This window comes from Podarcis erhardii, assembly GCF_964252035.2.
Source record: "Podarcis erhardii genome assembly, chromosome: 2".
Lineage (NCBI taxonomy): Eukaryota > Metazoa > Chordata > Lepidosauria > Squamata > Lacertidae > Podarcis > Podarcis erhardii.
The window spans coordinates 17,725,743-17,753,371 of NC_138498.1; the positions used below are offsets into that span (position 1 = coordinate 17,725,743).

Below are 27,629 nucleotides of genomic sequence, written 5' to 3' on the forward strand. Positions count from 1 at the left end.
CTTCGTATAGCGGTTTTTTCGTCTTGTGAAGCAAGCCCATTGACAGCTTAGCGGATTAGCACTATTAGCGGTTTAGCGGCTTTTAGCGGATCAGCTGATAAGCGTCTTAGCGGCTTAGGAAAAGGGGGGAAAAGGGGGGGGAACCCGCAGGAACTCGCAAGACATTTCGTCTTGCGAAGCAAGCCCATAGGGAAATTCGTTTTGGGAAGCGCCTCCAAAACGGAAAACCCTTTCGTCTAGCGGGTTTTCCGTCTTGCGAGGCGTTCGTCTTGCGGGGCACCACTGTATTATATTTGAAAGACAACTGTAAGCAATTAACACCATTAGCAGGGTTATCTGAAGATTTGTAAGATGAATTAGTTACCTATTCTGTTTGAGTAATTTAATATTTTAAGTAATGATACAACAAGAATAGGAAAGGAAGTGAAATGCAAAAATGGAAAATTTAATTTTGTAAACCATTAGGCGGGAAGGAGGGAAGTCGTTTAGACTTGGTTGAGCCAAGAGATTTAATAGGAGGATACAATGTTAGATATCGTGATTATATGTAAAATTAATAAAAATCATTAAAAAAGAAGATTTAGACTGCACAATGAAAGAGATCTGTCTATTGTTTATATCTGTCCTCATTGCAAACCATTACAAACAAGAGGGATTTTACAAAATCTACAGTATTGCTGTTTGTTAAACAAAGTGACAAAGAAAACAAAGCAGCAAAGCAGACAGTGGTACACATACAGGGATGAATAAATGATAGGCACTCATGCACTTGACAAACCACTGGCAAATTTCAGATTGCAAAGGATGCCATCTAGATTACGCACCCATCCCACTGGAAGAAAAAGGGGCTTGAGTGCTTTTCTGTACGCTCCTCCCATTGATCTCAATAGAATTTAAGCAGGCGTGACTTTCTCTGGATTATGTCAAAGATGGGAGGAAGCCTTATTAGGGAACATCTGTTCTCTCCCTGCAGTTATTCACATCTTGTTAGGCCTACCAAGAAGCTACCATGGTTTGGCAAGAAAATCTTCTAACATCACAGTGCTATGCAGGACCTGCTCAGAATGTTTACTCCGAAATTAGACCCATTGCACTAAGTGATTCTTATGTCCAAATAGGATTGCAGCTCAAGATTATTTCAGCGTCAATTGAAAGTCACTTGAGTGATAAGCAATCATTATTGCACATACCACTTTGGTGTTCCCCAAAGACTAGATTAGGAGTATAAGACTTAAGTTTTAAAAAGTACTGTATTTTTCCGTGTATAAGACTATATTCCCCCCCCCCCAAAAAAATTAAAGTTTAAAATTGGGGGTTGTCTTATACATGGAACGTTGCCATTATTTATTTCTTAATTTTGGGCTCAAAAAAGAGGGGCCATCTTATACATGGGGGCGTCTTATACAAAGAAAAATGTGGTAATTATTAAAACATGTTCACTTCCTGTGTCTGTAGATGGAATATTTGGAGAAAGAGAAGTCACAGTACTGTATAAAATTATACTGACCTGTTGGGTGCTGAGTTATAGTTATTAGTGATGTTCTAGTTCAGGGTTTCCCAAACTTGGATCTCCAGCTGTTTTTGCACTACAACTCCCATCATCCCTAGTTAGCAGGACCAATGGTCAAGGATGATAAGAATTGTAGTCCAAAACCAGCTATAGATCAAAGTTTGGTTTGGGAAACGCTGTTTTAGCTGAAGAAGAAGAAGAAGAAGAAGAAGAAGAAGAAGAAGAAGAAGAAGAAGGGCGGCAGCAGGAGGAGGAGTTTGGATTTGATATCCCACTTTATCACTACCCAAAAGAGTCTCAAAGCGGCTAACAATCTCCTTTCCCTTCCTCCCCCACAACAAACACTCTGTGAGGTGAGTGGGGCTGAGAGACTTCAAAGAAGTGTGACTAGCCCAAGGTCACCCAGCAGCTGCATGTGGAGGAGCTGGGAATCGAACCCGATTCACCAGATTACGAGACTACCGCTGTTAACCACTACACCACACTGGCTCTCAACCAGCTTTCCCCAAGCTCTAACCAACTGAGCTGGTACCTTCCAGATGTTTTGGATTACAACTCCCATCATTCCTAGCTGGGGTTGATGGGAACTGTAGTCCAAAATATCTGGAAGGCATCAGGTTGGGGAAGACCAACTTAAAAATAATAAATTAAACAAAACTTTATTTTCCAATAGACATGCTATTAGCAAAAGGTTGATTGCCTAGAGCCCCTATGAATAATAGTTAAGTTGCAGCATGAATTTATTATTTGCATCTTTATTTGTTAAACTTTCAGACGTTTGTATCAAACTTAATAACTTTCCAAACACTATACATCAAAGCTTCAGATTATTAAGCCCTCTGAAAATCAATCACAAATCAGTTTTCAGATGACACTGATGTCTTATTGCTATTCATTCCTCCTGGACCATTTCTAGCAGTTCATTTTATATTCCCGCAGTGTTGAAATATGGCTCGTGCCAGTATCTGTCCTTTTAGTAATCACCAAAGCATAGCTTGGCAGTTGTCATAAATTACACTCTTGAAGGAAAAAAAAAAAATGCCAGTAATACTCTGAATTGATTGAACAGCATGGAATCAAAACTAGCTGTCAGAGAATCCATTTGACCGATCTCTCCCTCTATCCTTATCCCTTCTTTTAAGTCAGAAGACTTCTAGTATTGCAATTATTTTGTGCCAACATATGCTGGATGAACCAATTATTTATAAAAGCATTATTTTAAATGACTCTGCAATTGCAATTTTTTGAATGTGCTCTTTCAAAAGAAAGCTATAAAGGATACAATTGAATAATTTTCATTTACCCACACAGCATTAGAGAGTTTAAATAATAGCCTGTGGCCAGTGCAAACTGATTTATTCAGCCTCAAAACATCCACATCAGGTGGAATGGCTCTTTGTGATGGCAGAAAAAGAAGACACCATTTCAATCAAACTGCAGGTGCCGTCCAAACATACGTGAAGCCAAAGGCTGGGTTATTCATTATGCTAAGAAAGGCTCACAGCAATGGCTGGGAGCTTAGGCCCATTTGGCTCCTTGGGTCTCATTAAAATAGTCTCTACTCAAGACTGTTCTCTTGTCCCACGAATGGGAAGCAGTGGTCATTTTCCCAGCTGGAGGGGGAAATAATGGTATGGTTAGTAGAATGGGCAGCAGAACTAGTAAAGACTGTTCTGTAGAGCAGAAGGTTTTGGAAACAGGGCAGACTGTGGCAAGAAGAGTGAGAATAAAAGCAACATGCAGGTGCAGCCAAGCCCACTCTCATATAAGGATACTAGCGAATGAGACAGCAATCCTTGAGGGACAGAAACATGGGGTCCAAAGGTGAAGATGGGGACCTAAAGCCCTAGTGGGTGATGTTGGCATGGGCATCCTAGAATAAGCTCATACTCCTCTGCTGTAAACTCAGGTCCATGAAATGCCCAAGTTCCACGACAGACAGGCTGATGTATAAATAATTCCCTGAGCAGGGATGAGGAAATGTGACTGCACTGCGCCATCATTGCTTATTGGCTCTGATAACTGGGGCTATTAAGAGAAAGTACTCCTTATAGTAAGTACTCCTTATAATAGGGATGCGGGTGGCGCTGTGGGTTAAACCACAGAGCCTAGGACTTGCTGATCAGAAGGTCAGCGGTTCAAATCTCTGCAACGGGGTAAGCTCCCGTTGCTTCGTCCCTGCTCCTGCCAACCTAGCAGTTCGAAAGCACGTCAATGTGCAAGTAGATAAATAGGTACCGCTCCGGCGGGAAGGTAAACGGCGTTTCCGTGCACTGCTCTGGTTTGCCAAAAGCGGCTTAGTCATGCTGGCCACATGACCCGGAAGCTGTACGCCGGCTCCCTTGGCCAGTAAAGCGAGATGAGTGCCGCAACCCCAGAATCGGCCATGACTGGACCTGATGGTCAGGGGTCCCTTTACCTTTACCCTTTACTCCTTATAATGAGGGACGTGGGTGGCGCTGTGGGTTAAACCACAGAGGCTAGGACTTGACGATCAGAAGGTCGGCAGTTCGAATCCCCGCAATGGGGTGAGCTCCCGTTGCTCAGTCCCTGCTCCTGCCAACCTAGCAGTTCGAAAGCACCTCAAAGTGCAAGTAGATAAATAGGTACCACTCCAGTGGGAAGGTAAACGGCATTTCCGTGCACTGCTCTGGTTCGCCAGAAGCGGCTTAGTCATGCTGGTCACATGACCTGCAAGCTGTATGCTGGGTACCTTGGCCAATAAAGCGAGATGAGCACCGCAACCCTAGAGTTGGCCATGACTGGACCTAATGGTCAGGGGCCCCTTTACCTTTACATTTTACCTTATAATTAAATGGGGGAAAAATGTTTAAGATAACTTTTGTAAAAGAACCAGAAGCCTTTTCTATTAGGAATTATAGGTATTGACATTCCAAAGGAACGGAAAAGACTTTTTATATGTGTGACAACAGCAGCAAGGATGCTACTAGCCCAGAGATGGAAAGAAGAAAGAGTCCTGACCAGAGAAGAATGGCAAACTAAGCTGTTAAACTACACTGAAACAGCAAAAGTGACTTTTATTCCCATTGCCACATTGTGCTATCCCTTCCACTGGAAGTGTATTGGTGCAGTTCCAACTCCAGGAAAACTTATAGGTTAAATATTATGTGATAGAAGGCATTTTGAAAAAGTGGATAATGCTAAATTACCCAGAAATATGACTTCGGGAATCAGTTAGGAACATTGATCCATCTAGTTCGATATTATCTGTGCTGACTAGCCAAGGCTCTCCAGGGTTTCAGGAAGTCTTTCTCAGTTATACCTGGAGTTGTCGGGGTATGAATTGGAGATATTTTGCATGCAATGTGCTCAGACCAATGATCTGACTTGCTATACAGCATGTTTCTAAGTCTAATGCACAATTAAAGCATATAATAAACACACCTAATGCTATAGTAAAGTAGAGACACCACCTTGCCAACAAAGGTCTGTATAGTAAAAGCTATGGTTTTCCCAGTAGTGATGTATGGAAGTGAGAGCTGGACCATAAAGAAGGCTGATCGCTGAAGAATTGATGCCTTTGAATTATGGTGCTGGAGGAGATTCTTGCGAATCCCATGGACTGCAAGAAGATCAAACCTATCCATTCTGAAGGAAATCAGCCCTGAGTGATCATTGGAAGGACAGATTCTGAAGCTGAGGGTTCAATACTTGGCCACCTCATGAGAAGAGAAGACTCCCTGGAAAAGACCCTGATGTTGGGAAAGATGGAGGGCACAAGGAGAAGGGGACGACAGAGGACGAGATGGTTGGATTGTGTTCTCAAAGCTACCAGCATGAGTTTGACCAAACTGTGGGAGGCAGTGGAAGACAGGAGTGCCTGGCGTGCTCTGGTCCAGGGGGTCACAGAGAGTCGGACACAACTAAACAACTAAACAACAACAAACAACAATACTATAGGTACTATCCCTGAGCAAGGGCCCAGCAATATGAGCAATAGGATTCAAATTGCAAAGGGCATATCTAGTAATCCAGGTGTAGGCTTTGTGTCTTCTATAGGACACCAGGCTGACAACTTTTCCTTAATGCAATTTTCACTCCCGATGAGCAAATTGGCAGCAATTTTAGTGTTTTTAAAAGAAAGTGCTATCTCAGGCACTTAAGTCATTTTGGGCATAAGGAGCTGTGGTGTTCGTTGTCTGATTGACATGGGCCTGTACTCGCCTCTTAATAAATTCTTTTGTTTTGCTCCAGTGGTGCTTGTGTGTTGTGAGCATCAAGGGAAAAATGCAAAAAGCAGGATTATTTTTCTTTTGCTTGTTTGTGAAGAACAAGAGGATGCACTGCGTAAATTAATGAGAGCCTGAATTTTCGATTAGAAGGGAGAGTTTATCTGCAAATGGGCTTCTTGTTGATTTCTTTTTAAATACATATAATCAAAAGACAAAGGCAGCCTTATTATGAGAAAATTGCAGCATGTGGGGTTTCTTCCGATACTTGCATTCCTTCTGGGGCAATTCATCTGCATGTAAACTCATTAAGTATCTCAAGCTGATATTTCAGGTCTTGGAATCCAATTAGGTGTTCTAGTGACACACTGTCTCGAGGAGCTGGAGAGGCTCTTTGTAATAAAAAGGAAGCTATAGAGTAAATAATGGAGGAATGATTCCATGACATCATCTGAAATGCTTGCAGGCTAATGGCACAAGGGGGAAAATCCCAAACGCTGCACCTGTTTTCTCATTCCCCACTCCCTATTGTTGTGTATTAAAGCATTTCACCAGCTCAGAGACTGGGGACCTTGCCCATGGACATTGTGGTGCCTGTGGGCACTGGGTGGTAACTCCTACTATAAGTTAGATCAGTGGTTTTCAACTAGTGCACCACGGCAGCCTGTGGCATCTTGAATGACAATCAGGTAAGCTTCAGGAAGCACCAGCTTCCTTCCTTCCTTCCTTCCTTCCTTCCTTCCTTCCTTCCTTCCTTCCTTCCTTCCTTCCCTCCTCTCTTGCCCTCTTGCATCTCTGCCTATTGGAGGCTTGCAAGCCTATTTGTTGCAGCGGCCCTGGCTACAAGCTCCCCAGGTGAATGGTGCCTCTGCGGTTGGCCAGGGGCATAAGAGCCAACTCCTAGGTGCCAAGGGGTTTTTGCCCCCCAATAATGTATTTGAGGGGGCGCCCCCAAGTTGATGGGCATTGCCATTCCAATGGTGTGTGTGCACCTCATCACGCGATCAATTATGTGGGTGGGACTTACCTGCTCCCCCTATTTTATTCAGGTAGGCACCCCTGGCCAAGGGGCTCTGATTGCCAGGAGCTAAGGTGGCCTCAGAGAAAGCAAGCAAGCAAGCAAGCGGCTGAGGGAGCCCAGCCCTTGCTGTTGGGAACAGGCAGACAAGTGGGAGGCCGGGCAGTGAGCTGTCTTGTGCTCACTGCATACAAGGCCTGCCTGGGAGCTGAGCGCCTGACACCAAAGGGGAGTCTCTCTGCCATGCAGGCCCAGCAGCGCCCTCTGCTGCTGCCTCCAGAGGCGAGTAAGCTGACGGCCTCATGTTCAGCCCCCTTTGTCTGTTTCTGTTGGGCCACTAAGACCAGAGGCATCATCTTCCTAGGCCCCTGTGGGACAGCATGAGGAGGCAACTCTCTTTGGGGCAGAGGGTGGCGGCTCAGAGACTACCAGATTCTGCAGTGTCCACCTCGATGAGAGGGGAGAAGAGGCTGGGGGAACCCTCCACAAGGGAGGTTATCCAAAAAGGGGTGAGGAGATGATGGCTTGGGCAGGCAAGGAGAGACATAACTGGGCTCCTGAGACACTGTAGCCTTTCAGACCTTTCCCATTGGTTGGGCGCGTGTTGCTCCCGGGAGGGAGGAAGGAGTCAATAGACACTGAGGGTTGGTTCAGAGAAAGAGTTTATTTATGCTTTCCGGATAGCAGAAAGGCACTGTGTGATCAGTCACAGCAAGCACACTTAAAGAGCAGTTACATACAGCTTATATCCCCTTCAGGTCCCCTTTCCCCCTCCCCAGGAATCCAGCCTCATGAGTTTGTACACGTAAGTTTACATCCTTGAGCATGAACAGAAATTCCTGTTTCTGTACTATTACCTTGGGGTAAAAAGGTCACCCAACTATAGGAGTACTCCTGGCGCCATCCCCGGGCGCGGGGGCTGACAGGCCTGTCTTGCAAGGTCTGTGTGTCAGCGTGGTCAGGATAGTTACAACTGATAAGATAAAACCCAGATCCGCCATCCCATCTTCACTTGGAATTGACAAGGCCATCCATTAAGCCTTCATGGACTGATAAAGGAGAAGGCTTTGTTTATACAGCTGGGTTTGTGTTATACAGCTCAAGCTAATGGATTTTAGCCAATGGATTCTTGAAGAAAGAATTTGGGAATTTTGGGGCCTGGTTCGGGTGACTGCACAGTCAGGTTTGGGTAACCTGTTCCTTCAACACAAAGCACATTTCCCATAGGGGAGCTGCAGAAACAATGAAGTTGGTCAAGAGAGCCATGGACTCAAAAATGTTGAAAACCTCCAGGCTATAGCTTTTGCTAAGACACTGCATTAAGCCTCTCTTGATGTTAAACAGAAAAGCCATTTCTTCTAATCAGCAAGTTGTAAATGGGCACATGATCCATTCACCTGGAGGTATGAAATGGGGTAGTTGATGATGCAGAATAAAGCAGAGGTGTGTCCTACCCATAGAGTTCGGACAACGCTTAAAGAGGCACATCAGCTTGGCCATTAACTTTCCTACAATATGCGAAAGACGTGCTCGACTTGCTTCTAAGAGTGGAAGAAGTGACCTTCCACGTGACCTTAGCTACCTCATCTTAAGCACGCAGCAGCAGCAAAGTGAAAACCCCTTCCACAACATGAGGAATTCAAGTCTCCTTTGGGTGCCCCATTATAGGACGCAACAAAGCCAATGCTTAAAAACTGATCCACGCAGAGACATTCATTGCTCTGGGTCTAACCACTCAATGACTTGCCACCAAACGGAATACATGAAGTGCTTTAATTGAAAAGCATGGGGCAAAAGGTGTTGTCAGGCGATGTGAGAGTGACTCATGGTGCTGTTTGTTGGATCTGTGGTGATCGTTGCACACGTAGAAGTTATTACCGGTACTTGATGATACAGCAATGATGTGTTGAACATGCATGTAAAAGCTTCCCTTAAGTCAGTGATGGCCAAACTTGGCCCTCCAGCTGATTTGGGACTACAATTCCCACCATCCCTGACCACTGGTCCTGTTAGCTAGGGATGGTGGGAGTTGTAGTCCCAAAACAGCTGGAGGGCCAAGTTTGGCCATCACTGACTTAAGTTGTTCTTAAATGGGATGAACTGAATTTTCAAAGCAGAAATGGGGAACTTCCCTCAGTCCTCCCCAACATACTGGTGTGTTTTTGCTTTTTTATGGCTATCCATAGGCACAATGAGATACTAGCTAATCAGGGATCATATAACGAACAAAAGCAGGCCACACCACTATAAAGGCAGTCAGACTGGCTGCACACTTGTGGGGGAGAGGGAATGTTGCCTGTTGTCAAGTGAATGCAGGGGTTCCTACCCCTCTGAGAGTAAGCAATGAAACCAACATAGTATGATTCAGAGAGGGAGAGGATGCACCCCCAAGGTAACTGAACACATACCAGCTATCTTTCTGCAATTGCTGCAAAGCCCACCCTTTTAGCTCAGCAAATGAAAAGAGAGATCACCTGGTGGCCTAGGCAATACGGGAAGTGCTTCCTCTCACGCCACACACACACACACACACACACACACACACACACACACAAATACAATGTCTATTGCACTTTGCTCTTCTTTGCTGTCCCTGTGTGCAACCATCACTGGTAGTGGAGCTCCTTTGGCCACAAAGAGGCAACAAACTCCGTGAGGGGACTTCACTTCAGAGATATCCCCAATTCATTAAAGATTTTAGAGCGTGGAGAAAAATGCAAGGGACAGAATTCTCTGCTAGTAGCCTACACTGTTAAAACTTTATGAAGCATACCAACAAGACCAGGCATCTCTGAGTACAACACTTAAACAACATTAATAAGACTAAAGTTAGAACTCATCTTATGCAGAAGTCTCCAAATATTAAGAACAATTTTCCTGTATTAAGAATAGTACACAAGGCACATTAAAGCACGTAATCAGAAAGATATATGCAGCACAACATAAGTGTGCGTGGTTTTGAAAATGGGAAGGATAAAATATACAGTAGCTACAAGAGTGTTCTTCCAGGCTTGCCATTGCTCTGCTGCTTCCCTCTGGGAAAACTCAATACAGTGGTGCCCCGCAAGACGAATGCCTCGCAAGACGAAAAACCTGCTAGACGAAAGGGTTTTCCGTTTTTCGAGGCACTTCGCAAGATGAATTTCTCTATGGGCTTGCTTCGCAAGACGAAAACGTCTTGCGATTTTTTTCGCTCCCCCCCTTTTTCTAAGCCGCTAAGCCGCTAAGCCGCTAACAGCGCTAATCCGCTAAGCCACTAATAGGGTTGCTTCGCAAGACGAAAAAACCGCAAGACGAAGAGACTCGCGGAACGGATTCTTTTCATCTTGCGAGGCACCACTGTATTAACCACTGAATCAGCGCAAATGTCAACCGGGTTTTCTCTGGAATGACGTTTGCTCCAATTTATCACTAAAGAGCAGGATTTCTTGGGGAAAGCAGCGGGGCAAAGGCAAACTGCTTGGTCCCATGCTTTCTAGGTATGGGACAAGCGCAGGTCTGGCTGAGCCCTGAGTTCGAGATCCCATCTGATGCTGAAAGCATTGTCATACATATGGAAAGATGCCAATGTGAAACAGCTGTTGCAATATTTTTCAAGCGCGGAAGCCATGGCTAGAATCTTACCTTTCTGCCCCCTGTGTTTATGCGAAGAGGGGTGAGGAAGGGGTCGAATATCATATGGCTGGTTTCTATGTTGACCGGTGATTGCCTTTTCCCAACAGAACAAAGATTCCAGGCGGAATTCACCAGGCCCCAAAATGAAGGAACTGTAACGAAAGAAAAGGGAAGGAAGTTTAAAGAAATGGTTCTGGGAACAGGGCAGAGGAAGTCAATGCAAGCACTACTGATATTGTGCATCCCATATGAACAATCACTGTGAAAAGTTAAAATAAGGAAGGATCAAAAATTAATACAGTGGTACCTCGGGTTACAGACGCTTCAGGTTACAGACGCTTCAGGTTTCAGACTCTGCTAACCCAGAAATAGTACCTCAGGTTAAGAACTTTGCTTCAGGATGAGAACAGAAAGGGGTTGGACTAGATGATCCTAAGGATCCCTTCCAACCCTACAATTCTATGATTCTGTGTTCAGAAAGAGGTCTCCTAATGACTGTGGCTGTAGCAATCAGCCCTGACAGGTAACATGCGCACGTATTCATCATTGTCAATGTTGCCATGATGTCACTGAGGGGGCTGGAAGGGTGCTGGTCGCTATTATTTATTTCATAGATTTCTCTCTCTTTTCCAACTATAGTCCTCATAGGGCAGGCTTCCTCAGCCTCGGCCCTCCCAATGTGTTGAGACTACAACTCCCAGCTTCCCTGACCACTGGTCCTGCTAGCTAGGGATCATGGGAGTTGTAGGCCAAAAAAATATCTGGAGGGCCGAGGCTGAGGAAGCCTGTCATAGGGGCTCACATTGATAAGCATTCAATGATACACCTTTAAAAACACAAAAATGGGGGAAAGCTGGGGCAGGGAGATCAGTAGGACTTGTGTAAGAACTTGCAGTTGATGCTTATTTCTACTGGACAATTGGTCTTACAAAGGTCCTGGTGGAAGAAGAGACTGTCTGGCTGAAATTTTCATTTATTAGATTTGACAGCTGCCCTGACAGTCACCCTGAAGCTGTGTATAAGGTGGTTCCTGGTTTACCGGACCTATTATGCCCAGTCTCTGCAATAACCTCTTGAAGCTGCCATGCTGATTATTTGTATCTCCTCCTCAACTGTCATCTATGTGATCAGTGCCTGTGGTTGTAGAAGGGGCCTGAAGCTAACATTTCAGCTACGGAAGGCTACTTTCAAGCAAGAGCTTTGGCATAGTAGGCACAAACAACTTAGGACACGTTATGTCAAGCTAACCTTTGACATAGTCAAACGATAAATCCAACAGGGGGATTTTCAAAGGACAAGGGGCGGGAGGAAGGGTATTCTGCTGAGCCTTCAGTTTGCTGTGTGCATCTCCCCCACAGATAAATTCATCTGCTCCGTTCTTCCACTTGCACTCATAATGCCTGAAAATTTAATTTCCAGCTTCACTTCCTTTCCCTTGTGTTGCTGCGCTGAGCCTTCTGTCTCTCTCTCTTCCCTCCCGATGACAGAAGCAGCAGGTGAGCAGAGGGATTGTTGCGGTGTTTGCTGAAGCAGCAGAGATCCAACAAAGGTGGCTGTGTCACTAGCGCTGAACATCAGTCTGTGGCTTAAAGGATATCATTGATCTCACGGAAAAAGCTGGAGGTGTTAAAAATGACCGCGCAGATTTGCCACTCCCATGTCCTCAGACAGGCTTCAAAGTGTTCATAAACTAATCTGAAAACATGTCTGATTATCATAGCTCAGGTCCAGTCCCTATCATCTTCAGTTAGAACGATTTCAAGCTGGCTTCTTAGATTTATGGGTTATCATAGTTTTCTAATTATGTGTTGGAAGCTGCACTAATTTTACAAATGGAGGCAGAATATGCATTTTTAGACAAAGAGATGGCTTGCTCTACCAGGTGCTTTATTTATATTCACACAGTTAAACTTTTGCAATCCTAAGCAGGTAAGCAAAACAGGAAGTTGAATGGTGGCTGGGGATAGAGAAATCTGTCAGTTTCTATTTTTTTCCAAGCTCAAGTTGAGTTCTCCACATTTCCACATCAGTTTGCAACTTTTTTTTTAAGAAGTCTGCATAAAAAAATGCATTTTAGTGTGAAGTATTCCTAATATAGGCATTTTTGCATAGCAATTTCCCCTAATATAATGCATTCTCAGTAACATGCACATTTCCCCCCTCACACTTTAGGCAGCATATGCATTTTTTGGTACACTTTGCTTGGTTGGAAAACGGCCCTGCAATATTTGGGGAGTTTGGCAGGTGTGGTGGCAGCGCCAATCTGAGCTTTGCCCCTCCCACACTACCCATTACTGGTTAGATTCTCTCCCCCCCCCCTTCCTCCCTGAGCAGGAAGTAGAATGGGCAAGAAACTGGAAGATTGTTTATTTAGTTTATCATGCTAATGTTCAACACAGGAAATGGTAGCCCAGCAAATAATGTGACTGGATGGCAGTTCATACATTATTACAATGATACCTTGGTTCTCAAATGCCATGGTACTCAAACAACTTGGAACCCAAACACTGCAAACCCGGAAGTAAGTGTTCCGGTTTGCGAACCTTTTTCAGAAGCCGAACGTGCTCCGTTTTGAGTGGTACACTTAGGATTTGAGTGCCACACTTCTGTTTTGAGTGTTATGCTGAGGTCTGTTTTTGCTATTTATGTTATGTTTTTGTTTTTGCGGCTCTTTTGTTTTTGTTTTTGTGACTGTGTGGAACCCAGTTCAGCTACTGCTTGCTTGATTGTGTGACTGCAGTACATTGTTTATTGCTTTCATTTTATGGCTCAATGGTCTTGTCAGATAGTAAAATTCATGTTAGATTGCAGTTCTGGGGGTTGTTTTTAAAAGTCTGAAACGGATCAATCCATTTTGTATTACTTTCTATGGGAAAGCATGCCTTGGTTTTGGAATGCTTTGGTTTTGGAACGGACTTCCAGAACGGATTAAGTTTGAGAACCAAGGTGCCACTGTAAAGGTAAAAGGTAAAGGACCACTGGATGGTTAAGTCCAGTGAAAGGTGATTATGGGCTGCAACGCTCATCTCGCTTTCAGGCCAAGGGAGCTGGCGTTTGTCCACAGACAGTTTTTGGGTCACGTGGTCAGCATGACTGAACTGCTTCTGGCACAACAGAACACCGTGATGTAAGACAGAGCACACGGAAACACCGTTTATCTTCCTGTCGCATTGGTACCTATTTATCTACTTGTACTGGCGTGCTTTCAAACTGCTAGGTTGGCAGGAGCTGGGACAGAACAACAGGAGCTCACCCCAGCGCTGGGATTCGAACCGCCAACCTTCTGATTCGCAAGCCCAAGAGGCTCAGTGGTTTAGACCACAGCGCCACATATAAAGACAAATTTTCTTCCACATGAATGTGAATCTTCCACACAAAATACCAGCTGCATGCCATCAGGCTAGATATTACTTATTCTACATGGCTTCAATCCCAGGCCCTCTCAATGCTTCTCATGCACTAACAAGCATATTCAGTCTAGACAGAGGCCCTCTGTAGACTATGAGTGGTTGGGATGCATTATGGATGCTTAGTATGATCTAGGCAGTCCGATTAAAAGCAATGTGACTCACGTTAGGTGCAATGAACTTCTTTCATCAGCTCCAATGGGCTGTGAAGTTCTTGTTTACTCATAAATAACTCTTACTGATTTCGTTGGGTTTTCCTCCCAAGTAGCTGTTCAGAGGCTTGCAGCTGAGGCCACAACTAGCCTTCAGCTGCATTTCAGTCAGCAAATTCCACCCAATGCTTTCAACACGCAGGTGACAGAGACAGGACCTTTCCCACTATATAGCACTAATGCAAAACACATTAGCGTCAATAGCTGGCAAATGGGATGTGTAACATCAAAGAGGTGAGTGAAGCATTCACATTTGAAAGGCCTTCACTGTTTCCATCTCTCTACAAACACCGGAGAAATGCGTATAGTAGTAAGATTAAAGAACAGGAAATTTGACATTTTGTACAGTCCACTCGCCAACAGAAGATATTCAGTTCTGATCACTATTAATACAAGAAAGAGGTGAAGGAGGAAAAGAAAACCTTTCAAGAATACTCGGATTGGCACAGAATAACCAAACCACACACCTCAGCTCATTACAAACTTGCACCAATCATGTGGTGGTTGCTTCTTCACTGGGCATTCAAACTGTAATCCTCCAGACCTCCTGGATAAAATTCAGAATGGGTCTTGATAACATCAGAGGGAGTATGGCAAAGATCAAGTCATCTCCAACCCTGCACTTAGCAGAGGACAGTACAGTGTAGAAAGTTCACTCATGCCCTAAAGAGCCAGGCCTCAGAAGAAACTGTTGTGCAAGTCTCATTATGCCTTAGTATCTTGGGTGCATCATGAACTTTGAGCAGCGTATATGGCCTCCAAACAAGAGACACTCACCACTCTCCTACTCCTGCCCCCATCAGCTGGAGGTAGTGGGAATGGCTGGGAGCATCCTTTTTCCATGTCTAAGGTCTCCTTTCTGGTCATTGACCGTATTAAAGATATTTGATTTGTCTAAGGTCTCAGGCGCTACAGTTGCTAAGCCAAATTGTATGGTGCATCCGAGGGACCTGGACATTATAGCCGCTATATTCTGTATGTTCTTGAAGAAGCTGCTAGAATCTCTGTGTATATGTGTGCACATTCTCATACGTATATATGTATGTAGGTATATATATATATATATATATATATATATATGCAGGTTTTGGTGTCCTCGGGTGTCAAGACACCCGAGGACACCAAAACCTGCATTCCTGTACCCGTGAAAATCTACGAAAGCATATATATATATATATATATATATATATATATATATATATGTGTGTGTGTGTGTGTGTGTGTGTGTGCACACGCAGTGGGTTTTTTCTAAAAAATGTTTAGGGCTACTTTCATTTTGACTCAAGAAAATGACCATTTTATACTTCAAATTGGGAAAAATAAATACAGTAAATGGACAAAAATACAAAGATTCACAAAATGTTTAGGGGTATGCGTACCCCTATGTACCCCCAGAAAAAAGCACTGTATATATGTATATATGTGTGTGTATGAGAATGTGCACTCTCTCTCTCTCTCTTACTGATAAAAACCATTTTATTAGATGACAACTACTGAAAAATTGTGAGTTTAGCCACCTCAGGTAATCCATTTGCTCTTTGTCAATTTATAAAGGCAAATTATTGCTTTAAGACTTTATATTCCCCCCCCCCCTCTGCTCTTAAATACAATGAGGGGGTGTTTTGTTTGAAGTGCCATCTTCTGCAGTTATTCCTATGTTTTTAAAACATATTTATTTTCTTTCTATATTTCCCTCCTGTTCCAAATGGCAAGCAGAGTTCCAAATGGCAAGCAGAGTACAAAACAAACTTTTACCAGAACCCATTTTGTTGTCCTTCCTCATTATTGCATTCTGAGGAATTAATGATTTCTTAGAGAGATCGGAACAGCATTTATCCAATTTGGATTTAGCGCGCGCGCGCGCGCGCACACACACACACACACACACACACTTACCAATAACAAACAGGAGTGGGGGCATTACAAGCCAATTAAACAATGAGTGCCGTTAATGAAAAAAATTGTTCACAGTGCATAACAACGCAAAAGAAAAGAAGAAAACTTTAGTGAAACCAAGAAGGTTTCTCCTCTAAGAAATTAAAAGCTGAAATCTTATACACATACGAGCTTGGGTGTGACTGAATGCAGTGGGGCTTACTTCTGAGTAGGAAGGCATAGGATTGTGCTATAATAGTACTTTAAGAATATTTTAAGCCTATTCATCATTTTACTTACAAGGGCATAGTACAAGAAGCATTTAACTACTCTGTAGAGAATAGTATGCATATAACTTTCAGATATGTATTTGAATCTTAAAAGAAATAATAATAAAAAATAGGCAGGGATGTCAGCAGTATTTCCTGGAACCATATGCAAATTGTATCCTTTTTGTGGGTGGGGTGGAGGGCTCAGCAATAAATCGGGTACCACACGCAAGTAATAAAACTGCCTGGCAGACAGAATGTCAACTGGTGAAGCTTTCCCATATCTGTATTTCCATAGTAGGGAAGGCTTGGCCTATTGACTTCTCCTGCACATTCCCTCCCTGGCAGGCCTGATGCTAGGCAGTGCCATCATTGGGCACATTCTGGGGTCCACAACTCTGCAGAGGGGGAGGCACACTGGTGATTCAAAGAACCTCCTGGTCCTGCTGTCTTCTTGGAAAGGCAAAGGTAAAGGGACCCCTGACCGTTACGTCCAGTTGCGGATGACTCTGGGGTTGTGGCGCTCATCTCGCTTTACTGGCCGAGGGAGCCGGCGTACAGCTTCCGGGTCGTGTGGCCAGCATGACTAAGCCACTTCTGGCGAATGAGAGCAGCGTACGGAAACGCCGTTTACCTTCCCGCTGGAGTGGTACCTATTTATCTACTTGCATTTGATGTGCTTTCGAACTGCTAGGTTGGCAGGAGCAGGGACCGAGCAACGGGAGCTCACCCCATCGCGGGGATTCCAACTGCTGACCTTCTGATCAGCAAGCCCTAGGCTCAGTGGTTTAGATCACAGCGCCACCTGTGTCCCTAGTTGCTGCTTATTCATGGCCCCTCTCCAAGTGTGCAAACATGACTATGGCAAGAGATAGTTGACTGATCTCAGAGGAAGAGAAGGAGTACATGTGCAGAGATGAGTCCATTTATGCAAGGAAGAGCTTCCTGAGACAATAATGACTCAGAGCCCCCTCAAAATGTAGAGTTGGCATCGCTTCCCATCCCTGTCATTCATCTTCCCCTCTGGCTTGCTGCCTGGCATATCTGGGCCCTGATCGGTTGCCCACAGTTGCTGGCTAGAGCAGAACTGGCACAGGAACAGCCGTGCAGCCGGAAGGAAATCTGAATGCTACAGGGAGACCACAAAACCTGCTGGCTGCTGCTGATGGCTGGCGAGCCTTCTTTTAAAACGTTCAAAAACAAAATGAGGGGGGCAGGCAACCTGACCCCGACCACCTCACCTGCAAGTAAGGTAAGCCCAACCTCACCACCTTGAAACCCTCGAGAAATTTCTACTGGCCTATCTTCAGCATGTTTTCTTTTAACGAAAAGAAACGATTGGTAAAATTGAGCATCCAGTGAAATTTTGGCCCGGTATATTGTCCCCCTGCTTATCTAACTTATATGCAGAATTCATCATGAGAAAGGCTGGGCTGGATGAATCCCTAGCTAGAATTAAGATTGCTGGAAGAAATATCAACAACCTCAGATATGCAGATGACACAACCTTGATGGCAGAAAGTGAGGAGGAATTAAAGAACCTTTAAATGAGGGTGAAAGAGGAGAGTGCAAAATATGGTCTGAAGCTCAACATCAAAAAAACGAAGATCATGGCCACTGGTCCCATCACCTCCTGGCAAATAGAAGGGGAAGAAGTGGAGGCAGTGAGAGATTTTACTTTTTGGGCTCCATGATCACTGCAGATGGTGACAGCAGCCACGAAATTAAAAGACACCTGCTTCTTGGGAGAAAAGCAATGACAAACATAGACAGCATCTTAAAAAGCAGAGACATCACCTTACCAACAAAGGTCCGTATAGTTAAAGCTATGGTTTTCCCAGTAGTGATGTATGGAAGTGAGAGCTGGACCATAAAGAAGGCTGATCGCCAAAGAATTGATGCCTTTGAATTATGGTGCTAGAGGAGACTATTGAGAGTCCCATGGACTGCAAGAAGATCAAACCTATCCATTCTGAAGAAAATCAGCCCTGAGTGCTCACTGGAAGGACAGATCGTGAAGCTGAGGCTCCAATACTTTGGCCACCTCATGAGAAGAAAAGACTCCCTGGAAAAGACCCTGATGTTGGGAAAGACGGAGGGCACAAGGAGAAGGGGACGACAGAGGACGAGATGGTTGGACAGTGTTCTCGAAGCTACCAGCATGAGTTTGACCAAACTGCGGGAGGCAGTGGAAGACCGGAGTGCGTCGCGTGCTCTGGTCCATGGGGTCATGAAGAGTCGGACACGACTAAACGACTAAACAACAACAACATTGCTTCAGAATAGCCCACAGAAAGATACATGGGCAAATGCATCCAATCTCTTGTTTAAAGAGATGGTTTAATATATTTGTTTGCTTATTATTAGCTACCACAATAGACTGCTGGTATGATATTGAGGGGGGTGGGATCAGGGTGCCATCTCGTTCTCAGCATTGTGGGTGCCCACCGCCACAACACAGATGTGCAACGTCACACCCACACACCTGCACATATGTGTGTTGATATCACATGCACTAGGTGCAGGTGTGTATGTGATGGCCTGGGACTCGGGCTCAGACTCGGAATCAGAGGTGTCTCAGTCTGCACCGGATCCTTTGCCTCAGGCATCATCTGAACCAAGTCTGGGGCCTGATCCTGAAGAGTCCCAGTCTGCACAGGTTTCCCTGCAACAAACACCAGCTGGGCCGAGTCAGGGGCATGAGCCTGCCCTGGCTCCAGAAGCGAGGATTACCTCACTGCCTTCAGCTGGGCCATCACTCACAGCTGCTCCACTACCGGTTGGGTCAGGGGAGGCTGAGGCGGCCCTTGGGTCTAGTAACCCACTGATGTCTCCTGAGATGCAGAGACTAAGGTCTGAGAGAAGGAGAGGCCTGAATACTCACAGGAGGAGTGCTCGCCTTCCGGCAATACAGGGAGGTGAGTCGCTGGGAGATCAGGACCGGCCGTTACCCCGACAAAGATAAACGGCTGTTGGACGCCGCCCCAGGTTGCGGGAGCAACATTGCTGTATGCCAGATCCTGCCTGAGATCCTCTACCTGTCCTTGCCTGGTTTCCTGCCTTGACCCTGTCGGACTGACTCCTAGCTGAACCTTTAGATTTTGGACTGGTCTTGTACTGTGTTTCATGGGTTACCTCCGGGCCCAGCACAGTGTGCTTATAATGTCACACATCTGTGTTGTGGTGGGTGGCGGTGGCGACTCCTCTTCCTCCTCCTATCCAGAGCCAGAGAAGCACCCTTTTCGGTGGGGATGGTCTTGCACCAGGAGGCAGAGAGACTGCCTCTGCATCAAAGCCACAATCCCGGAAAAGAATGGCTCGCTGGCTCGCTATGGAGGATGAAGCTTTTTTCATTGACTTTGTGGGTGCCTGGCTCCCACAATTTTATTATTGATGGTGCCCAAGCACCTACGGCCTCCTGGAATTGGCTCCTAAAGGTAAAGGGACTCCTGACCATTAGGTCCAGTCATGGCTGACTCTGGGGTTGCAGCACTCATCTCGCTTTATTGGTCAAGGGAGCCGGAGTACAGCTTCTGGGTCATGTGGCCAGCATGACCAAGCTGCTTCTGGCAAAAACCAGAGCAGCGCACGGAAACACTGTTTACCTTCCTGCCAGAGCGGTACCTATTGATCTACTTGCACTTTGACGTGCTTTCAAACTGCTAGGTGGGCAGGAGCAGGGACCGAGCAACGGAAGCTCACCCTGTTGTGGGGATTCGAACCGCCGACCTTCTGATCGGCAAGTCCTAGGCTCTGTGGTTTAACCCACAGCACCACCCGCATCCCACCTATGGGGGGAGGGGGATATAAATAATATTGATAAGGAATATAGAACTAAAAGGGACTGGGCTAATAGAAATCCTCCTCCTCCTCCTCCTTTTAAAAGAAGCCTTTATGAAGAGTTTCACCATGAGTAAACAAACCTCTCTATCTCACTTCAAAATCTCTCTGGTGGTCAGATGAGATCTGCAATACATTCTCCTTCATTCCACACGATGTTATTATGATATTTATCCTCTCTCTTTTTTTTTTAAGAAGAAGACAGCTTTTCGCCGTGTCTACTGATAATAGCAGAAGCAGCAATATTGCAGGATGGCAGATGTAGATTTAAGTACTTAGAAGGGAGGGGGACTTCTTAAATATGAGAGCTGCTCAACAATGGAATTGCCAGGGGAAGCTGCTGAATATTTTCTTGGAGATTTTGAAGAAAAGGTTAAGATCGCGATAACCCCGCCTTATGATAGGGATTTAAGTCTGTGCGGTCTGCTGGGCTTGATTTGATTTTATGATTCATGGGAAGACACAAGGATGCAAAGGAAACTAGTAACTTTTTGCTGTGATAAGCCCATGGGTCTCAGCTGTAAAGGCAACACAATATTCAAATTGATGGAAAGAAACTTTAGCATGCTACCCTAATACTCAAGCTACGCCAGTTGAGGGGCTATCAGTGTTTCCCAAACACGGGTCTGCCACATAACCATAGTTGGTTGCACAGTCCTGACTGGTGAGTTTTGGTGGTGCGTCCATGGATGCTGGAAACATGCATGCCATTTCTCCTTCAGTTTGAGTTTTCCGGATCACTCTGCTTTCCCCTTCCCTTCTGAGTTGAGAAGGTATAGGATACAATGGCCATTTTGCCAGTCTACTAGCAGTGTATCAAACTTCTCATTTTTTAATTCCTGTGATGCTGGCTCATATCCACCCCAGATCAGGAGTGTTCCTTGCCCTGTGGCCAGTTGCACAGCTGAACGCCATTCTGTCATGTCTTTTGGTGTCCAAGATTTATGCCTCTCAAGCATTTATGGCATTACATTTAGCTTTTATGTAGAAGTCGAGAAGGTCATGTGGTTATCTGGAGGCATTAGCATCATGGTTTCCTTCAAGCAGAGTAGGTGGAAGTAATGAATGGACTGCTTTTAATGATGTACATTGAGCTCTTTTCTCTCTCTGTGGTTTCAATTCCCAATTTCAATAAACTAGCTTGAGATTTTATCTTTGGCACCAGTAATTATATAAGCCAAGAATAATTGCTGGGTAAATACAACCTGATTGGCTTTTATTTTACGACTGGGCTTCATTTCAAGCTTAAATTATGAAAATAATGAACTCAATGAATAAACTGAAGTAGAGATCTTATCAACTCTTACCTCCAACTTTAGAACTTGGACTGATTTTTAGAACTAATTTACATAATCCTTTTAGCCTGGAAAAAAAGGTGGGGCATTTTGAACTACCATGCATTTTGTGGCAGAGTACAGGCTACTTGGTCCCTGTGCCACCATGACAGTTTGAAAGCCATGGGATCCTAGGACTGGATTATGCAGTGCTTTTTTTCTAAAAAAATGTTTAGGGGTACTCTCATTTTTCTACTCATATTGATACACAGTCATACCTCATGTTATGTCCGCTTCAGGTTGCGTGTTTTCGTCTTGCGTCCCGTGGCAACCCGGAAGTACTGGGTTACTTCTGGGTTTTGCCGCTTGCGCCTGCGCGGATGCAGCACTTTGAGTTGCGAGCTTTTCACGTTATGGGCGGGCCTCCAGAACAGATCCCGTCCGTAACACGAGATACCACTGTACTGCCCCTCAATGAGGCCAAACTTATACTCACAAAATGTTTAGGGGTATGCGTACCACTGCGTCCCCCCTGAAAAAAAGCACTGGGATTATTGCAGGTGGCCAAAGGGTATACTGCACCCAATCCATTTGTGACCATGTGACACAAGCAGCCCCTGGCCCAATAAACTGATCTAGTTCCTCAAAAGCAGTTTTGCTCAGGCGCTGCCTATGCTGTTCACAGGCTACCTTTCTATGCTAGAGTATGTCTCTCCCCCACATAGCACCTGCCCTTCAACTAGGTGAATCGCATGCTGCTGGGGAGTCTGTGAATCCATAAATCTTAGAGGCAGGGCCAATTGTGCAAGGATTTCCAGGAAGAAGGGTAGCAAATAGATAGATATGGCTCACTCCATTGGCCACACCCACACTATGCATGGGGTCATACCACATGTGTGTGTGTGCGCGCGTGTGGGCACATACATATGAGGGAAGGAGGGGAATGAAAGAAGGGGAGTAGTAAAATATTGTGTATCCACAGTAAGTGCCTTGTTGGATAAGAACAGATGCCCATCTATTGAAGCATTCTGTTCTTATAAAGGCCAATCAGTTGCCAATGGGAAATCTGCCAACAGGACCTGAGTACAAGAGCACTCTCCTCATTTGTGATACCCAGCAATGGATATCTATAGGCATAATTCCTCCGGGAGTGGAAATAGAACATACCCATCTAAAGTAGCACTCAGTGATAGCCTTATCTTCTTCCATAAGTTATGAATTTCTCTAATTCTTTAGAGCCAAGTTAGTGGCCATCGCTACATCTTGTGTGTGTAGATTCCATAATTCAACTATGCACTGTGTGAAGTCATAACTTCTTTTGCCTGCCCAGAATCTTCCATTACTCAGCTTCAATGGATGGCCCCAGGTACCAGCATTATGAGACACAAAGAAAACAAAAACTCTACATCTCCTGTCACCACACCATGCATAGACATCCTACCCTAAACAAACCTTGCCATCAAACACCAGTGCTCCCACATGCTGAGCAATGAGTAGCTTAGTGAGATGGATGCTAGAGTAGGGTTACCAGACGTCCCCGTTTCCCGGAGACAGTTCCCAAATTTGCAAATCTGTCCCCAGACAAATTCCATCCCCAGAATGTCCTTATCCTGCTCTCCTGCAGCTAGAGGGGTAGGAAGATAGTTTTTGCACAGACAGAGGCAGAGGTGGGTGGGGGAATCAAAGAGTGTGAAAGAATGGCTTTGCACCTTGCCTGGCAGAGAAACCGTGCACCTTGCACCCCTCCTGGGCAACGGCAGCTGCCCGCTCATGACTGCCGAGCCTCCCTCAATCTCCTGCCCCCTTCCCCCTACATTTTGAGAGATCACAGGTTATCCAGGAGGGGTGCAAGGTTCACGGTTTCTCTGCTGGGCAAGGCACGGAGGGGTGAGATGACTTTGATCCCCTCAGCCAACTGGAGCAGTGGCAGAGCTGGAGCAGAGCTGGGCAGCTGAGCTTGAGAGAAAGGGTGAACAAGAGCGTGTCCCCGATGGCTCGGAACTGCAGAAGTCAAACTGGAGCAGGGAAGACTTATGTTCTGTGAAGTTGAGGCTGCTTGAGTTGAGGTACCTCCATTGCAGGGGGTTGGCCTAGGTTCCTTTCCAAATCTGTGATTCTGTGATCATCCCACAGTTGTATTCTCAAACTCTGCTTCCAACTCCACCCCCCAGGTTTCTCTTTTCCTCCTCGAGACAGCAAAACAGTTGATGTATAGATGTAATTAGGGATAATAAAGCATGTAATTTTTTTTTAAAAAAAGTGTTCCCAGATTCATTGAAAAAAATCAGGTAACCATATGCTAGAGCCCTCAAAAGTTGACCCAACCATTCAGCCTGATGACTCCATCCACTTCTACCCAACCACTAGACAGAGAACAGGCTGAGAGATGCCAAGGGCAGTGAACTTTCAGGGGCTTCTAAAATACCTCCAAAGAGATGCATTTACACCTTTCACCTGTACTATATACAGTGTTTTAATTCCTGAAATAGTATTTATTATATTTGGAATTTCAGGTTGCTTGTAGGCAACCTGAAAAGATGTAGTGATATGTAGACTAGAATACACAAAAGGGTATGTTATTAATGAAGGAATACAATGGAAAAATACAAGATAGCCTCATAGCTGGTCTGGAACACTAAACCCAGTTGAGACATTTGACAAGAAACATTTTTTTAAAAAACCAACCACAAATACTAACCAACTGCTGCAACGACAGGAAAAAAATGCAATAAATACAAATGAAAGAAAAATAATGTTCAAAGGAGAAATCTACTTATAATCTCTGCTAAAATCCTGAGTGGGTAAGGATCTTGGTTTTTTTGTTGTACACTCTTTGGTTTTTAAACAGCTGCAGACATAAAATACAGACAAAAGTCTATCTAGTCTAGCATCCCTGGTGAGATTCCCCTAGCCATTTTCCAGTAGGCTATTGTCATACTCTCTTCTTCATCGCCGGCATCTGATATCAGAGGTATGGAACCTTTGCACCCGAGGGATTCCATTTAGACAGTTTTTAAAAATGCTTTTATAGCCCCACACACATTAACGCATCAATCACTTACCTCTCATATACCATACTGGGGTTAGGATGTTTCAGTCATGTATATAATATGCTATGACAACCCACTTGCCTGAAGTCCATATACAACTCTTACATACTGATTCAGCAAGGAAGCATGTGTGCACAGGAGATTCCCACATAGACATCCCTAGCTGGATGGGGACTTGGATATGTGAACCCCCAGCCTGTGCTGTGTGTTTGTAGTCCTTTTGTTGTTTAGTTGTTTAGTCATGTCCGACTCTTCGTGACCCCATGGACCAGAGCACGCCAGGCTCTCCTGTCTTCCACTGCCTCCCGCAGTTTGATCAAACTCATGTTCATAGCTTCGAGAACACTGTCCAACCATCTCATCCTCTGTCATGCCCTTCTCCTTGTGCCCTCCATCTTTCCCAACATCAGGGTCTTTTCCAGGGAGTCTTCTCTTCTCATGAGGTGGCCAAAGTATTGGAGCCTCAGCTTCACGATCTGTCCTTCCAGTGAGCACTCAGGGCTGATTTTCTTCAGAATGGATTGGCTTGATCTTCTTGCAGTCCATGGGACTCTCAAGAGTCTCCTCCAGCACCATAATTCAAAGGCATCAATTCTTCGGCAATCAGCCTTCTTTATGGTCCAGCTCTCACTTCCATACATCACTACTGGGAAAACCATAGCTTTAACTATATGGACCTTTGTCGGCAAGGTGAAGTCTCTGCTTTTTAAGATGCTGTCTAGGTTTGTCATCGCTTTTCTCCCAAGAAGCAGGCGTCTTTTAATTTCGTGACTGCTGTCACCACCTGCAGTGATCACAGAGCCCAAGAAAGTAAATTCTTTCACTGCCTCCATTTCTTCTCCTTCTATTTGTCCTAGTTAGCTACTTTGAATATGACCCAAAAGCATCTCAGGATGAGGAGGACAGAGGATGGAGGTATGTGGCTTCTCCCTGTTTTTCTCTTCTCAGCAAACTGCTACCAAAACATTCAAACAGGTCACACATGCATTGGATTTGGGCCCTACCCTATTATTTGTCTATGCCATCTGCTTCTGGTAACCTTTCTGATCTCTGTCTTTTGTAGTTCTGAACTAGGTAATAGTTAATGTAACAACTGTCACATCAACAGCTGCAGATCGGCCTCCATCATGTTCCTGCACTAAAATTATTTTGCATGCCGCTGAGCTTGAACTGTAATTAATTGCAGCCAAATGGAGACTATTTGCACCTCCTCCATAGTGATTTTTTTTTGGGGGGGGGTGTTATTTATTACTTTTCTATTTACTTGCAAGTGTTAGGAAGAAAGCAGGTAAGAAAGTAATATTAGCAAACCAAATCAGTCAGATGATGGTAGCCTCAGGACAAGACATTCTTCAGTTATAAGCCGGGTAATTACGGCTATCCATTTAATTACAAGTATCCAAATACTGGGGCAGTGATATGCAAGAGGAAATAAATTTTCTGTTCATGGATCTCCTTGGTTGCCAGTTCCTGCACTTAATGTACTCCTCAGCCTGATCTCTGACACGTCAGTTCATGACAGCAGGATGGTTCCCTGCACACAAACAGCTGTGGTTGTTTAGTGGTTAGAGTACTGGACTAGCACTCAGCTATACAACTGCAAATATAACATTTTAAATGTGTTTTAAGTGCAACATACAATGTGACACTAGATGGCCATGGTGAGCTCTATGGAAAATTTAAAAAGAAAGCATTTTCAGAGCAGTTTTTATGTGTGTCTAGATTCCATCAAAGTGTGTCTAGATATACCAACAAAGGTCCGTATAGTTAAAGCCATGGTTTTCCCAGTAGTGATGTATGGAAGTGAGAGCTGGACCATAAAGAAGGCTGATCGCCGAATAATTGATGCTTTTGAATTATGGTGCTGGAGGAGACTCTTGAGAGTCCCATGGACTGCAAGAAGATCAAACCAATCCATTCTGAAGAAAATCAGCCCTGAGTGCTCACTGGAAGGACAGATCGTGAAGCTGAGGCTCCAATACTTTGGCCACCTCATGAGAAGAGAAGACTCCCTGGAAAAGACCCTGATGCTGGGAAAGATGGAGGGCACAAGGAGAAGGGGACGACAGCAGATGAGATGGTTGAACAGTGTTCTTGAAGCTACAAACATGAGTTTGACCAAGCTGCAGGAGGCAGTGGAAGACAGGAGTGCCTGGCGTGCTCTGGTCCATGGGGTCACGAAGAGTCGGACACGACTAAACGACTAAACAACAACAACAACAGATTCCATCTAGGACTGGTAAGATCCCAGATCCCACTTCACATCCCTGCTTAGTCCTGAAGCTTACTGAGTGACCTTGGGTGATTTACACTCTTTCAGCCTTTACTACCTCACTGGGCTGTTGTGAAGAAAAAGGGGATAGAGAAAACCATTTATCTCATATTTGGTAGGATATGAATTCAATAATATTAATACTCTGCCACTGCTGCTGAGGCAGATGATGTTTATGAGATGACAAGAATGAGTTTGTGATGCAGAAGGAGCATATTCAATTTTAAGTGGCACCTCAGTCAACCTAGAGATTGATGGAGAATGTGAACAGGTATTTTTTTAACCTTGCCATTTCTTAAGTTGGCTGCTACGAATTCTCAAGTTGTGTGAAAGTGGAGTTTATGCAGATGTGTAGATAACTCCAGGCAAAGGGAGGATTTCTGAGTCAGCCCCTCACGCTGGCATCAAGCAAGGCAGAAAACGAGTGAAGAAGCAGATGGCTCTGCAATTAATTTTCTCCTCAGTTGTACTTTAAATTTTTCAAAGTGAAAACCAGCCATTTTTGTACATTCTCGACTGAGTGGAGAATAAGCTTCCTGGGACATTGTTGGCCACTGTGTCAAGCATATGGATTTTCCTACAACCTTATGGTTTCAGCAACTTCATTCCCTTCATTTTTCTCACTGGAAGGTTTCCACAGCGAATGCTTTGTTTGTGAACGGATGAAAAAAGGCCCCTTCCTACCTTCTAAGACGCTGTAACCCAACTGCATGGATGTTTTCTCAGAAGCCAAGAGAGTGAGCTCAGTGGTGTTTACTCTCAAGTAAGCTGCCTTTAATATCCTAGATTTTATGGACATGGCAACAGATGGGAATATTTCACCAGGAGCTCATAGGTTATTAGGAAAACAGCAGAGAGCAAAAGCATACTTTATCATAATAGAATTGCCCCTCAATATTTGTGGTGACGCTCTTACTGCAGTATGGCCTAGTGTTATTTCCCATCACAAAAGATCAACAGGAAAGAGGTTACAACAGCCAATATTGATTTTTGGCTTGTATATTTGCTTGGTTTTGGCGTTTTTTTAAAAACAGGCTGTATCTCGGTCTTTGTGTAGAGAGTGCAACATTGATATAGCAGCCTAGCATGTTTTAGAT

At 44.7% G+C, this 27,629-nt stretch overlaps 1 protein-coding gene and 1 long non-coding RNA gene across 3 annotated transcripts in view; one reads left to right on the forward strand and one right to left on the reverse strand.

Moving 5' to 3' along the window:
• Positions 1–27,629, forward strand: part of LOC309335165 — a 317,841-nt gene that overhangs the window by 209,909 nt on the left and 80,303 nt on the right. The gene's annotated exons all lie outside the window — the stretch shown is intronic.
• CA10 (carbonic anhydrase 10) overlaps positions 1–27,629 on the reverse strand; it is a 339,473-nt gene that overhangs the window by 189,079 nt on the left and 122,765 nt on the right. For both annotated transcript variants that reach the window (XM_081849907.1, XM_081849906.1), the window contains one exon: positions 10,343–10,485. In XM_081849907.1, the coding sequence (XP_081706033.1) occupies positions 10,343–10,485 (143 nt within the window). The remainder of the gene's footprint in view (positions 1–10,342; positions 10,486–27,629) is intronic.